The 15,321-nt window shown below is 49.1% G+C and overlaps 1 protein-coding gene across 1 annotated transcript in view; it reads left to right on the top strand.

Moving 5' to 3' along the window:
- The window catches only part of SCARA5 (scavenger receptor class A member 5), a 123,087-nt gene that overhangs the window by 25,033 nt on the left and 82,733 nt on the right, over positions 1–15,321 (top strand). The window contains exon 3 of the mRNA XM_017540425.2: positions 964–1,092. Coding sequence (XP_017395914.1) covers positions 964–1,092 — 129 coding nt within the window. The remainder of the gene's footprint in view (positions 1–963; positions 1,093–15,321) is intronic.

Genomic DNA, 15,321 nt, shown 5'->3' with positions numbered 1-15,321 from the left:
TGGCATCGGGGAGAGCATCCCTTCTTTCCACTTTCAGTCAACAGAGCAGGCGGAGGTCAGTAAGCCTCTGCACGGGCCATCTGAGAAGGCTGCCTTCAAGGACAAGTTCCGCTAAAAGATCAACCTGGGTCCTGGGGCAGGATTTGCCACTAACTAATGTTTGACCTTCTTTATCTGTACACCAAAGGGGCTGAATTACATGGCCCAAAAGGCCACTTCAGCCATAATATTTTCCTGTTCCATTTTAAGCAAAAGCTGAGGAGTCACAGAATACTGTTACCATGTTTTCCAGCAAATCTAAATCCAAGGTTGCAGGCTGGTGGTCAGAGCTGGCTTACAGATGTGTTTTGTTTACACTCCCTAGTGTTTTGTGTTTGATGAGTTAGTTGCCAACACTTAATAGAAAGTTCTGGATCTGGCCACACCCACCGCTCATTCCTGCATAGTAGCCTCTGCCAGAGCAGGCACGTGCCGTTGGCCTCCCCGCCATTCCACCAGGCCCATTTTCCTCATTCCCGTACCTTCCCAGCCACTGGAGAAGTTTGAGTTAGCAACTCTTGTTTTAATTTCTCTCCATGCTCCCTGGCTCCCATGGGACAATGACACTTTGTAAAGGCCACATATCCACGCCTATTTCAGTGTCTTTCTGCTGCTTGGACCAGCTCAATGAGAGATGGTTTGTGTGAGCATGAGCTGTGGTCATGTGGTCTGGCTCCATCAGGAACACAGAGAGTGGGAGGAGAGCTAGAGGCTGAACATCTTGTGCTGGTTCTGGAGAGCTCCCTGTCAGGTGGCTGCTTTCTAGACATGCGGAAGGAACGTGAGAAGTCCAATATGAACCTCTGCATGTCTAGAATGCATCTCTCCCTGCACATATCAGGGAGAGATGAGACCCAAAAAGAAAAGAGCTTATGGGGTTTTTAAGTGTCTTCTTTCCTTCCTCCTCTTACCCACATTGTCCAGGTCCATGCCACAAACGGCGGGCGAGCAGCTGCTGTACCCAGCTGGGGTCCCTGTCGGCCCTGAAGCATGCTGTCCTGGGGCTCTACCTGCTGGTCTTCCTGATTCTTGTGGGCATCTTCATCTTAGCAGGTAAGAGCAGGCCATTTTGTCCTGGCCTTTTGGGGTGAGGCAGAAAGACCTCGAGCTTCCACTCTTCATTCCCACTGTCATGGGCCCAAACGCTGCCCTTGTCACGATGGAAACCACAGAGGAAGAGGGGAGAAGCTCTTCAGTAGTATTGCTTGTTCTGTGTGGGCGTAGCCGGCAGGGGCTATGTGAGCTTGAGGAATGGAAGAGCCCAGCAGGAGAGACCTACCTGCTTGGAGTGGCTTCTGACTTTGCCTGCTTCACTGTGGGGCATTGTGTGTTACACTGGGCCCCCTGGGCCTCTGGAGTGTGGCTTGCATTGAGGAGGTTGGGAATTGTCTTAGCTCCTGTCCTGGGGTGCCATAGAAATCGTGGTGAGGCACTTTGCTTCCTGGTAAACCTGCTGCCTGTGCAGTTACTGTAGGTAGGATGCCTTTGCCCCAATTCAGCCAGGCTCTGCTTACCAATTTCCATCTGTTGAGACAGGCAAGTGATGGGTGATGGGCTAGGGCTTGCAGCATGTTCTCCAGCCAGGGAGAAGGAGAGCTCATGGACTCAGGAAGGGATGGAACAGGGGCCTGCTGGCCACAGGCTGTGAGCAGCCCAGCTTATCATCTATAGGTAGACCCTGTGAAGACAGAGATGGTGAAGAAGGTGGCAGTGGTGGTCTTCTCCTGACTTTCTTTCAAAGGAAAGGCTGCTCAGTTCCCACCTTTGTCAGTGAAGATAGGTAGTACTGGACACAAGTAAGGCTGAGGGATCAGTTTATTTCAACCCGACATGTCTCCTGTGAGTACCTGCCCAGCAGGTTCCATGCTAAGATTGGGGGCACAGCTAAATAGGATCCAGGGGCTTCTCTCAAGGAGATCCCAGCCTAGAAGCCAAGGCAGGGTCATGCAGATAGAGCCCTGCCTCAAGGCAGAATGCAGTGGACACCGTGATGGGGTATAGCCCAATATGATGGTGACACAGAGCAGGCACATGCGGGGCAGGGGGCAGTGTGGCTGCATGGAGCAGGTGGGGTGTGTGGGAGCAGGGCTGCTGGCCAGGCAGAGCTGATTTGGAGCATTGAGAGAGGGGCCCTCGGGTGAAGCCCCAGGCAGGAATCTGGAGGTCCGGCCCTTACAGATAAATGACCTTTTGCTGGAAATTTCAAGGCAAATGGCCAGGACCCCCGCGGTCTTGACTCACTTTCCATCAAGCAGGACTAGTCACTTGGGTGTTGTAATGGGGTGTTCAATGCTGCCTGCGCCTTCAGGTTTCCACACTCGGGGCAAAGACACTGGGGTGGAGTCTGTCCTACCAATGAGCAACCTGAGGGGTGGCCAACAGCAACAATGAGAGAACCTCATGATTCATTCCTGGGGCTGGAGGACAGGGGCCAGCAGGGTCGCTTGCAGGCCGAGTGGGCCAGAGGATTTGAACATGTTCTCGGGCTGATTGGTGAGAGCTTGGGATCTGGGTTTTGTGGGTTTGGCTGCCAGGACCATAACAAATTTCTGGAATGTTTAGGAAGCTTTCCAGCCCAACTGGAAACCAGAACAGGGACTTTGAGGTGACAGATGCAGAAAAGCTGTGCAGAACAGGAACTTTTAGGTGACAGATAGGGGTCGGGAGGAGAGGGACCAGGCTGGTGTGGGGTTTGCGGCAGGTCTCTGGAGGTCCTGGAAGGGCATCATCTCTTGGGGAAGAGAAGACTTGCAGTGGAGTGATGGTTCTCTTCTGGTGTCTGGGTGGCTGACATGTGGAAAGGGCAGACACGCTCTGTGTGACCCCAGAAGGCAGAGCTAGGACAAACGGGTGGATATCATTAGGAGACAGATTTCCATTCTTAATAAAGGACAGTTTTCTAACAAGTAGTGCTGTCCAGTATGATGAAAAAAGCCTTTCTCCTGGCTTGGAGATTGAATGAGGTTTATAATGATGTCCTTCCAGGACATCATTATAAAGGAGGGTGGAACATGGTTTCCCAATCTAATAAAAATGTTGCCATGCTTCCTTCATTGTTCCAGCATTTTTCTGATCATTATAATTGTCTTTGAACCTGAAGTTTCTGGGTACCACATTGCCTGTGTGGAACAAAAATTTGGGGTGGATTGAAACGGAGCTGATGCAACAGTGTCCCACCTGATCTCTTGGCCCTGCGTGTGTGGCCGCTGTTACCTCCCCAGATTCTTGTCTGGAGAATCATGTTGGCCTCTGGGGGAGGTTTGGTGAGGGTGGCATAGGAAGGGGACTTGGCAAGGTGGTGGACAAGTCTGGGGTTCTTTAAGGAGGCGCTGTCTGATCTTAGAGAGGTTTCTTTAGATTGCCTGATTGAAGACCTCAGTGATGCTACTTCTCAGCGATCGGTTTATTTCAACCCAACATGTCTCACATGAGTACCTTCCTTGCAGCTGGCTCCATGCTAAGCTTGGGGGCAGGGGAGAGATCCATGGTCCAGCATGAAGCAGAACTTTTTTTGGATGTCCTGCCATGGGAGAGGGCTTCCTCTTTTTTGGGTAGAACTCACTGTCTGTGCCCAGAGAGGTCACCTTGCACAGGAGATACCTTTAAACCTGTCTTAAAACCTCCTTGTCAATGCAAATCTCATAGATTCTACAACTGGATGACAAAATTATTCACTGCAACCCAGCACCATACCTGAATACTGGATCAGCAACATCTCAGTGGCGTGCAGATGCTTACTCTCTCTGTTTCCCACGATGACCAATTTGTAATCAAATTGCAGCAAAATATGACTCTTATAAGCCCCACATAGGACTTCTGTCAATTAATCTTCTTGCTCAAACATTGAAAGTAAAAGGCAAGCATGTAGCTCATGTTTATGCATCACCCCAGTTTACCTGTTTGAAGGTTAATACAACCACCACCCAAATTATTCTCTCAGCTGGATTCTGCCCACCATCCAACCTGACCAGCGTCCTTCTGGGAGCTTTACTCTGATAATCCCATGCCTGCACTGGGTTCTGTCTCCCTCAGCTCACAGCCTTTCATCATCTCCCAAGGAGATGGTAAGGGCCTCCTACCCCCAATTCCTTTAAGTTTTTCTGTCCCTTCAACACATTTTGATTATTACCTTGGCTGACGGTTCCCTATTATGTTTTCATTCTGTTCCCGATTCATTTCTGGACAGTACAGACCATCAGGTTTAAGTTCATGAACTAGAGAATTAAGATTGCCTGGTCGTGTGGTCAGGGGGTCCTCAATCCAGTACTTTAGGTAAGAAGTCCTTGGCGATGGAGTTAAAGGGTGGGATGGAGTTCAGTCTTACCCGTGACTCTTCTGGAAAGTCACTGTGGTGAAGGGGTGTGGTCCTAAGGAACCAACTCTTGTTACCCTTTCCTGAGGCAGCTCCGCAGATAAGTCCAGATTCTCACTGTGAAAATGAAACAGCACATAGGGGAAGTGGAAAGGCCTGGGATTCTAGTGTGGGGTGAGGCTGCAGCATCACAGCAACGTACCAAGACCATTGGTCTGCAGGGAGAGTGCCCGGGTGGATATGGGCTCCTCTTGCACCTTAATTTCATTATTTTCTAACAGTATCAGTCGGTCATTGTCATCATCATCCTCAACAAGCACTGAACCTGTGCATGAGTGTTTGGTGGGTGCAGGGCAAAGGGACAAGCCCTAGGAATAAAACGTCATGAAATGTAGGCCCTGCACAGGAGGGTTTAAAATCCCAAACACATACACCTGCTGGAGGGCAATGTGATGTGGTTTCTGCTATTGCTAAATTATACAAAAGAGAGCCCAATCCCTGAGGGCTGGAATGGCTGGGGAAGGCTTTGGCTTGGGAGAGCTGTCCACCTGGCTTTGAACTGTATATCCCTTTTGTGGATCACTATGTTTCAAGCAGGTCTGTCCCTACACTCTGCAGGAAAGAAAAATGTGCTCAGAGCCTGTGTCCATCTATACTGTAGCTTCCTGATTCTATCGCACACTTTGGGAACAGGAGCGTAATGCTGTCGTCCTTTACTGGGACACTGTCAGAAACGACCCTGTGAAATGTCATCCCTTGTGCTTATTGTAAGGACGATGTTGTTTGTTGCATTGTACAATGCCATCCTCAGAGGGCCCGTGCACAAATTATTTTCTGTCTTAGTCATAGAAGGACTTATGTGCTCCTTGAGGAATTTGTTTTTACCTTATGGAGACTGTGAAACTGAAAGTCTCTAGAATTTCTTTCAAGTAATTAACACAAGCTTAAGAGTCAGCTCTCATCCCCTGTATGGGGATGTGTGAATTTGAAGGTCATTAAAACAAAAACATGGGGACAGAATTGTGGTCCACCTGCAGAAGTGTAGAGGACATTTTTGTGTTAGCTTCATTCCCGGCTTCGTTTGGGGTCTCTGCTTAATCTTCTTTAGCTGGCTCTCATCTACTTTAATCTTAGTGCAGTTAATATATACTTGTGAATTGCCTTAATCCTTTATGGAAAGAAAAAGCGTATTATGCACAGTTTTATCTTTACAAAAATTTCTGCCTATTCTATTTGATTCTTCAAGTGCGTAATGCTTTTAACATATGAATGAATGACAGAGGCAAGGAAATCTAGAGAATATCTGTAAAAAAAAAAAAAGATAATTATTAAGTTTTAACCAAGTACCTAATTGAGATGAATATGGAATTGCCACCCAGGGACATTTGGCTAGAAGAAGCGGCAGGTGTATGATTAGCTATATTAACACACATCCACCATGATATGTACTGCATTGACAACATAGCATTTAGGAAGAATATTAAGACAGGCAGGACCAGGTAGATTTCACGCTGGTTACGAGTACGGACTTTGGAGGCAGGCTGTCTGAGTTTGAACTCTGGCTCCTCCATCACCACCTATGTGACATTGACCGAGGCACTTGGCCGAAAGTTTCTCTGAAAATGGGGAAAATTGATATACTCCCTATATTAGTCTGTTTTGCGTTGCTACAAAGGAATGCCTAAGATGGGAGAATTTATAAAGAAAAGAGGTTTATTTGGCTCATGGTGTTGCAGGCTTGTACAAGCATGGCATCAGCATCTCCTCAGTTTCTGGTGAGGCCTCAGGAAGCTTCAAGTCATGGCAGAAGACAAATGGGGAGTAAGCACATCATGTGGTGAGAGAGAGAAAGGAGGAGGCCCATCCTCTTTAAACAACCAGATCTCATGTGAACTAATGGAGCAAGAACTGATTACCATGAGGAGGACACTAAGCCATTCATGCGGAATCCACCCCCATGGTCCAAAGACCTCCCACCACGCCCACCTCCAACGCTGGGGGTCAGATTTCAACATGAGATTTGGAGGAGCAGCTATTTTGCTGTTATTGCTAGCAGTGGTGTTACCACTACTCCTAGGGTCATCACTCTTACTTTCCGTCATTTTCTTTGCAGTCAATTAACTTTGATAGTGTAACCTGGGGTTTAGCCCCAGGTTATCTGTGAACCCTCTGTAACCTCAGGAACATCACCTGTCTGAATGGGAGTTCACCCGTTTGTAAAGTGAGCAAGCTGGACAAGATTGGTGGTCTCAAACATTTTTTTTTTTTACCATGACCTACACGACTGGTACCCGCATATTACCATAGCTGAGATAATACTTAAATTTGTAATGGCTTTCTATTCTATTTGTTTTTAAAAAATGATCACAGTCTATTTATTTCATAATTCATGAACAGGATGTAAGCCATAGTCTGCAAAAAAAAAAATGGGCTAAATGATACTTTTTTTTCTTTTGAGACAGAGTCTCGCTCTGTTGCCAGGCTGGAGTGCAGTGGCACAATCTCTGCTCACTGCAACCTCCACCTCCCGGGTTCAAGTGATTCTCCAGCCTCAGCCTCCCAAGTAGCTGGGACTACAGGAGCACGCCACCACACCCAGCTAATTTTTTGTACTTTTAGTAGAGACAGGGTTTCACCTGTTGGCCAGGATGGTCTCTATCTCTTGACCTTGTGATCTGCCCGCGTTGGCCTCCCAAAGTGCTGGGATTACAGGCATGAGCCACTGCACCCAGCCAGGCTAAATGATACTTCTATTGTTCTCTGTCTTTTGAACATTCTGGGAGTCGCTATATTCTCTTCAGGTTGTGGACTTGGAGGCCAGACTTCTGGGTTCAAATCCAGGCTGTGCTAGGGAATGGCTCTATTAATTTGAGGCAAATAATTTAACCTCCAAGAGACTTGGTTGTTTCATCTGTGCAATGGGGTGATGATGGTGCCTAACCCGTCGAGCTGTTGTGAGGATTGAATTAAATAATACATGAAAATTAAAACTTTTTTAGTGCCTGGAACATAAATACTCAGTTGGCTGGGGACAGTGGCTCATGCCTATAATTGCAGCTCTGTGGGAAGTTGAGGCAGGAAGATTGCTTGAGCCTAGCAGTTTGAGACAAGTCTGAGCAACATAGTGAGACCTCGTCTCTACGAATAATTAAAAAATGAGCCAGGTATATTGATATGCACTGATAGTCCCAGCTACTCAGGAGGCTGAGGTGGGAGGATCACTTGAGCCCAGGAGATCAAGGCCGCAGTGAGCCATGATCGCATCATTGCACTCCAGCCTCAGTGACAGAGCAAGATCCTATCTTAAGAATAAAAAAAGTGCTCCAGAAATATTTGATATTATTATTAGTCCCACAATCAGAAACTATTTGCTTTCAAAATGTCAAAGGATTAGAGACCTCCTTGTTTAGCTTGAGCACCCAGTAACTTTGTAAACAGAGAGAAGCAGGCTCAGTGCAGTCCGTGGCCACGTGCACGTGTTTCCAATAATCACACAGGGAAGCCTGGAGACATTGTGGGGGGGTCCCGGAGGCACCGTCACAGCGCAGGGCTCAGTAAGCCAAGAAGCAGGAACACAACAGCATTTCCGGGATCACAGCTCTTTAGAGGAGGGAGCGATGAAGCCAGCGACGGCCCCATCTGCGGCAGCAAGACGCTTAGCTTCAGCGTGTGTCTCCTGCAATTCCCTCCCAACTTCCCAGACAGATGTGGTGTTGTGCTTTTCCCAAAGAACAACCTCGAGTGACAGAAACCTCTTCCTTGTCCTCCTGGACTATCCCACACACTGTTTCTAGTTCCTCTTGCAGGAACAAATCATAACAAAGCATTCTTCTTATCCTGCAATTGCTCATCAGCAAGTTGGAAATGCCAGGGAAAGCGAACCCATTAGACCAGGCCGGGAGGCCTTTGTGTCTTTGGGCCCTGCTCTTCAGACTCGCCATGCTGTATTGCAATGATGGGCTTCTGTGCTGGCTCCCCTTCTAGTCTGGGAGAGCTCTTTCAAGATAGGGTACCACGCCTTGTTCGCCGCTGTCCTCCCAGTACCTACCGTGATGTGCTGCATATAGCAGGTACTCAGTTAATGGAAGGACTAAACCTAATGCCTCAACAGAGTGGCCATCCTCCCAACATGCTCCAGGTGTGAGTCGTAAACAGAATTAGACACCACTCCTGGGGTGACCTAGCGGGGGGGTTTGGGGGGGGAAGGGGGTAGTGTGCCGGGCTAAGACCATGGTTGTTGATTATTAGCTTACATTCTCATGAGATTTACTTTTTACTTTTTTTTTTTTTTTTTTTTTTTTTTTTTTTTTTTTTTTTTTTTTTTTTTTTTTTTTTTTTTTTTTTTTTTTTTGTTTTTTTTTGAGACAGAGTCTTACTCTGTCACCCAGGCTGAAGTGCAGTGACGCAGTCTCAACTCACTGCAACCTCTGCCTCCCAGGTTCAAGCGATTCTCCTGCCTCAGCCTCCTGATAGCTGGGATTACAGGTACTCACTACCAAGCCCGGCTAATTTTTGTATTTTGAGTAGAGACGGGGTTTCACCATGTTAGCCAGGCTGCTCTCAAACTTCTGGCCTTGAGTGATCTGCCCACCTCAGTCTCCCAAAGTGCTGGGATTGCAGGCGTGAGCCACCATGCCCGGCCTATCAGACTTTCTAGTGAGACTCATAGTAACACAGGACCCTATATCTAAATGGTGGGATACTGTGCAGCCACAGTGATCAGGTCAGAGCTCCTCCCCACCCCGACCCCAGATCTCTTTCAAAGGAAACCGTTGCCTGGCAGGGGCTCCCCGCTTCCATGTCAGAGCCACTGGCTTTGTTAGCCTTATTGTTGCAGATCTTGTCAGCGATCCCAGTTAGATGTCACCACACTGGTTTCTGCCAGGTGTTGCAGGCTGTTGGATCTGTTTGACTCTGGACTTGGACTTCTGTCATTTATTTTTACCCATCAGCCTGTGCCATCAATCATGTTGGAGGCAGTGTCCCAACCATGTCCCTACAGTCCCCCTTCTGTTGCCTGCTGCCATGCCTGCAGTTCCCCAGAGGACATGACCAAGGGCTTGCCAGCCCATGCACACATTTCCCCCCTTGTGTCCTGGGAGGTGAGTCACGGTCATTTGAAGTCCCCCCAGCCTCTTTCTTAGACTCAGACAGCATACACCTGAGCAGCTCACTGATCTTCCCCTGCACCAACTGTGGCCCTGTTGGGCTGTCCCGGCCATCAGAGCTTCTCCTGCAAAAGGCAATTCTGTCTCACCTCAGGCCCCGGAGGACAGAGAAGACAAGGGACCAACAGCCAGTTGATACCCTGAGCTCCCTATGGAAGATTCTACTGCCCAGGATGATGCCTCTGACCATGCGTGAGCGGGGTAGAAGTTGGGGGCAGAGAGAGCAGAAACACTGCCTGTGAATCTCACAAGTACTCCCCGTTCTCTGGAGCTTCAGCCAAAGCCCTACTTAGAGTACTCAGGACACTGCAGAGCACCCATCTGGGCTCCGCTCGGCTGCAGTCCTTCTAGGCAAAGAGCCAAATCCGGCCACTGCCTGTTTTTATAAAGTTTTACTGGAACACAGATGTGCTCATCCATTTATGTACTGTCTGGCTGCTTTCACACTGCAGTCGCAGGGCTGAGTTGTCTGTGGGCCTGCAGAGCCTAAAATATTTACTACCTGGCCCTTTACAGGAAAACCTTTGCCAACCCCGTGCTAGGCTAGGCTTCACTGATCACCAATCAGCCTTTAATCCTTCTTCCCTGGATTGCAAGTTACAGTTTTCAAAGACTTTTGCATATGCTGTGTCATCTAATTCTTATCACAATCCTAAGGAATCCAGAAAATAGTTCAGTTTATACATGAGGAAACTGAGACTTAGAGGCATTGCCTGCTTGGCCCACGGCCCTACGCCTGGGGAATGGGCGCCTGGATTGCAGCTGGGAATGGCGTGAATTCAGGGCTTCTCCCACCCGAGCCTCCTGGTCTGAGGCAGAATCTAACATCCAGTGGTGAAGTGCATGGCACCGGAGTCAGACTGCCAAGGTACAAATGGTGACTTTGCCGATTGCTATGTGACCTCAGGCAAGTTTTTCCACCTACTTGATCCTTAATGTCCTCATCTGTAGAGCAGAGCAGAAGGGATTACCCTGCTCGCTTTGAAGTGTTGTGGTGAGGATGAAATTGATTCATCTGTGTAAACCGCCTAGAACAGTGCTGGGCAGGTGGGATGTATCACTGATGTCTTTTAGGTGATTTATAACCCGGTGTAACTGCCACAGACTGCGCAGTAATCCAGCCTCGTTTCACCATGCTGTATGGAAATACCAAGAGAAACGTGTCAAATGCTTTGATTTCTATCCCAGGAGCCAGGATTGGAGGAAACTTGAGAGCCATCGTGCAGCACCCAGCCCTTACTAAGAAAAGGAGCTTTTCTATTTAAGCAAAAAGAGAATGGGCCTGGGCTTGAGTCTACCCCTCTCTTCCTTCTTTAGCTTCGAGCTGCCTTCTCCGTGGCTCAGCCTCCGTGTCTCCAAACCCACCTCTTCTGTTGCTTTCTGGAACTAATCTTCTGCTGGGTGTGCCCAGAGCTACCAGGCAGATTTTGCCATTTACCAGGGCCTTTGAATTTGGACTGGGATGGAAGCCGAGCAGCCAGTGAGCTCCTATCCTCCACCCTTTTAGAGAGAAGAAGTTATAAGTTCTGGGAATTTCTGTGACAGTCCTGCAGCATCGTGCCTTGGCCGATCTCACCCAAGGCTTGGGGCCCTCTCTCATCAAATCCCAAACAACAAACACTGACCAGGTGCCAACAGTGAGCCTGGCACTGAATGAGACACAGAGAGATGGGAGGAAGAATAAAGAGGGGCCCCTGCCGCGAAGGTTGTACTGACTAGCAGAGCAGATACGCATAAAATACGCTGTCAAGCACAGGGGAGACCAGAAGCTTGGGAACCAGGAAAACCTGCCACCACGTGTCAGCTTGATCACTTACAAGCTGTGATTTGGAGGAATGGTTTAAGCCTCTCTGGGCCTCATTTTTAAAAACCAGTAAAATGAGGATAGTAATGATTCACTATCAGTACGATGAAGATTCAGGGAGATAACATGGGAAAGGCTTTTGCACAATGCCTGGCTTATACCAGGGGCTCAATAAATGTTTCCCTGGAAATCTCAAAATAGAGGTTTTTGAGAAGTCCCAGTTTAATTCAGGGAAGCAGTCACAGGTGTCCTTTGCTGCCCATCTCTACCTGCTTTACCTGTAAATCTTGGAGCACCTGGAGTTCAGGCCTTGTCCCGCTTCTCTCCTTTGATATAGGCATATGTATTATTATGGATTCGGGCGTGTGTCTGCAGGTTTGTGACATGGATGTATTGTGTAATGGAGAGATGTGGGCTTCTAGTGCAAATAGCATCACTCAAGTACTGAACATTGCACCCGATAGGTAGTTTTTTAACCCTTACCCTCTTCCTCCTCTTCTCTTTGTCTTTCTGGTAACCTGTATCAGGTTCCACCAGATTCCATCCCTGCCTTTGCCTGAATTCCACCTCCTCGTGGCCTCCCCGCCTGGTTATTTCACAAGCATCTCAAACCCAATGTGTAATCAGAAGACTTGACTTTTCTCTTCCCAAACCTGCTTCTCCCCTAGTCCTTTCCATCTCTGTAAATGACACCATGATCTCCCTGAACCCAGGGGGTGCTCCAGCTGTATCTCACCTGCCTCCCATGTTCATGCATCAGAAGCCCCAAGGAGCCCCCAGCACCCTGACCTGCACCCCTCCAGTCGTCGACACACAGAGTTGCCAAGGTCAGCCAGTTAAAATACAGGAACCCAGTAACCTGAATTTTAGATAAGCATTGGATAATTTTCCAGTATAAGTAGATACCAAATACTTGGTGGAAGTGGCCAGGAGGGAAGAGGGGGAGGCAGAAGGGCTCTCACGTCCCTGTCCGGTCTCCAGTGTTCAGGAGGTGGAGGGTGGAATGGTGGGCACTGGCCCTCCCTGGTCTGTCTCTGGTTTTAGCAAAGCCTGCTGACTCCTCACTGGGACCTCCAGGCAGATGGTGTGCTTGATTTTGTTAAGATAACATTCAGCCTCACCCCATGCTTCCAGCTCAGAGACGGGAAACCCAAGTCTTCCTTTGCCGATGTGGCCTTCCCACGTGCAGCCCCGCGTGGCCCAGCAGCTGGCAGCATTCCCGGTGCCCGCCTTTCTCTGCACTCCTCTGGAGAGCCCCATATTCTCTGAGACCCTTTTTGGAGCAATCCAAGGGATGCAGGGAACTGGGGGTAGGGTGGCCCCTTGCTGTGTTCCCGTCTCGCCCTGGTGGGAAACCCTGGAAGAGAACCAGCTCCGGCAGCATGAGAGGACCTCTCCCAGGGTCCCTCGCTGTGTTTCTGTCTGGCAAGAGTCCCAGTCTAAGCTCAGCTGTCAGCTAGTGAGGGTACCAGTGACACTGGTTGTAGGGATCCCTATCTCTAGAGGGATCTCTGGAGCCCCTGGATGAACACGGGGCAGGCAGTGGCAGTGGTGTCAGAAGTGACTTGTAGGATGCCAAGGTACCACCTCTGCAGGTGGGAAGCTGTGGATTCTACAGAGCCGCCCCCATGCTGAGTCACGCTGGATGGCGTCCTTCTGCAAAATGCTTTGTTTTTCCTTCTTGCTGTTGTCAAAAACAGCAGGGTCTGGCCGCTGTCTTCTGTGAGACATTTTCAGTCTAACGTCTGCCAGGGTTTTGGAAAAATAGCATCTTTCCGGGAGGCGTCAAGGAAAGAAAGGCATTGCTTATTTACCAATTAACACTTGTCCCCTGACCACTGGATGTGGCCATTTAGCACATCTAAACAAGCCAGTTCCTTGAGGAAGTCAGTGACCTTTCAGGATCTATAAAAGCAGTTTATATGCTTTGGCTCAGAAACCCTCTTCTATTTGCCTCCAGGAAATGAGAACAAAGAAGGAAAATGGCACATGTATAAAACTCAACCACATTCTTCGTAATGACTCAGAGCTGGAAAGAACCTAAGTGTGCAGTCTTAGAGAATTGTTTAAAAGACAGTTAACACAAAGGAGTATTATGCAGCCATTTCGAATGATAACTGTGAAGTACATGAGCGCGTTTATGGAACTGCATTAAGGGAAAAAGCACCGTGTGGCGTGCATACACTGCGAACGCTATTGTGCGAGCAAACATAGATTACAGAAGGGCGAAGGATGGAGGGGAATTTGGAGAAATGAAAACTGTGGCCGAGTGGGTGGGAGGCTTACTGGTACACATTCTCTTTCCATTTCCTCAGTTTTGGGGTTCTTCATAAGACCACCCTTTTAAAAAGCCACAGGGATCTTCTGTTGCCCCAAAAGCACTGCCCCCAGTATGGTATTGACAGCCCTGGTGGAGGGGCCAGCCAGCCTCTTCTGGCCCTTTTCCTGGTTTCGGGTCCCTGACAGCAGAGGGTCCTGGTGTCTGGGAAGAGCCAGGGGCAGAAGCTGGGTAAGTGCCTCTAGAACACAAGCAAAGGAGATGCAGGGGGATGATCCAGTCAGAGCTGGGGACGGTGAGTTCTGCCCGCAGCTTCATAAATTGGACGGAGGCCCAGGGAGAGGAAGTGTCCTGCTCAGGGCGGCAGAGCAGGACCTGCAGCAGAGGCTCCAATCCCGCAGGAGTCCCTGCCTCCCTCCTGGGGTCCCAGCTGCTCCTCAGACACAAACCCAGGCTTTCTGGAGCCCCCCTGGGCTTTCAAAGCCGATTGCTTTGCTTTTCCAATTAAAAAAATCTTCAGCTGTCTTTGGGTATAAACTCCTTATTCAGATGCTCCAAATTTCCCCTTACAATGTTTTTCTAAGATGACTCCCCTGATGGCCCGACGCTCTTTCCCTGTCACAGCCCAGGGGTTTGATCTGAGTCTCATGGCACACATCTCCTTCGGGCTTCGCCACACATCGCACTTTCTGACAACTCTGAGTCCCGATTTCTGTATGTGCTGGGAACTGTCATCCAGAGAGCTCCATGAGCAGGGCACTGGGGATTTCCAATTCAGCAGGGCCAACCCAAACTCACTGTCCCCTCTCATCACAGCCTCCCTTCTCTCTCCCTTCAATTAATAACATAACCGTCTAAGGTATGAAATCAACTTTGCCCTGCAAAAGTGACCTGCTGTAAGCAACACCCTGTGCACTCAGGACTAAGAGAGCATGTCACCTGGAGCTCACATGTCCCTCCTTCTGGGTCATGTTCTTAGGGCCCGGGACTAGAATTCCCTGGTGTATCAGGAATGCAAGTTCACTGGAAGTCATTGCCAGTGAAAAATGTTGAAGAAGGCATTCTGGACGTCCTCTTTTCAGCCATGTCTCAGGGAACCTCCCCTGCATGAGGAAGAGGAAGGATCTGGCTTCCTCCGCTGGGTACAGGAGGCGCATTCCCTGGCGTGGGGCACGCTTGCATTCTAGGTGGGGCTCTGCCTTCCACCTTACCCTGCGGCCATGGGCGGTCGCTAATGGCATGCGCAGGATGGGTCTCCTGACCCCAGCACTGCCACTGGCTGTGTGACCTTGGGTAGGAGGCCTTGCTCCTGTGAGCCACAGGGGCCTGACCACTTGACACATCAGTGGTCACCAGCCATTCGTTGATCACCAAGAAAACCCATGTCTACTTTGGGGGACTTTAGAGGCTCTATTGGGGGCTCCAGGTTGAGAATTTCTGGGCTGGACCTTCAGAGCTCCATCAGCGCCGATCAATTCTTGGCCCTCGGGAGTAACCACAGCTCTGGCTCCGGCTCCCACAGTGCTCTGCTGCCCCACTTAGCTGGGCTCTTGTCCTGCTCTTGCATTGACACCGGTTTTCTGTGTGTGACTCCACACTAAACTGACCTTTCTGGGGCACATATAGGAATCCCTCTGTATCAGTCACTAGCTTACATTTTAGAATTACATGGGCTTGTGTTTCTATCCCGTTCTGCTCTTTTTAAAAATTCCATGACTTT

Source organism: Cebus imitator, unplaced genomic scaffold (genome assembly GCF_001604975.1).
Source record: "Cebus imitator isolate Cc_AM_T3 unplaced genomic scaffold, Cebus_imitator-1.0 Scaffold125, whole genome shotgun sequence".
In the NCBI taxonomy this organism is placed as follows: Eukaryota; Metazoa; Chordata; class Mammalia; order Primates; family Cebidae; genus Cebus; species Cebus imitator.
Note: the sequence above shows the minus strand (reverse complement) of the source record. Positions and strands in the feature narration are given on the sequence as shown.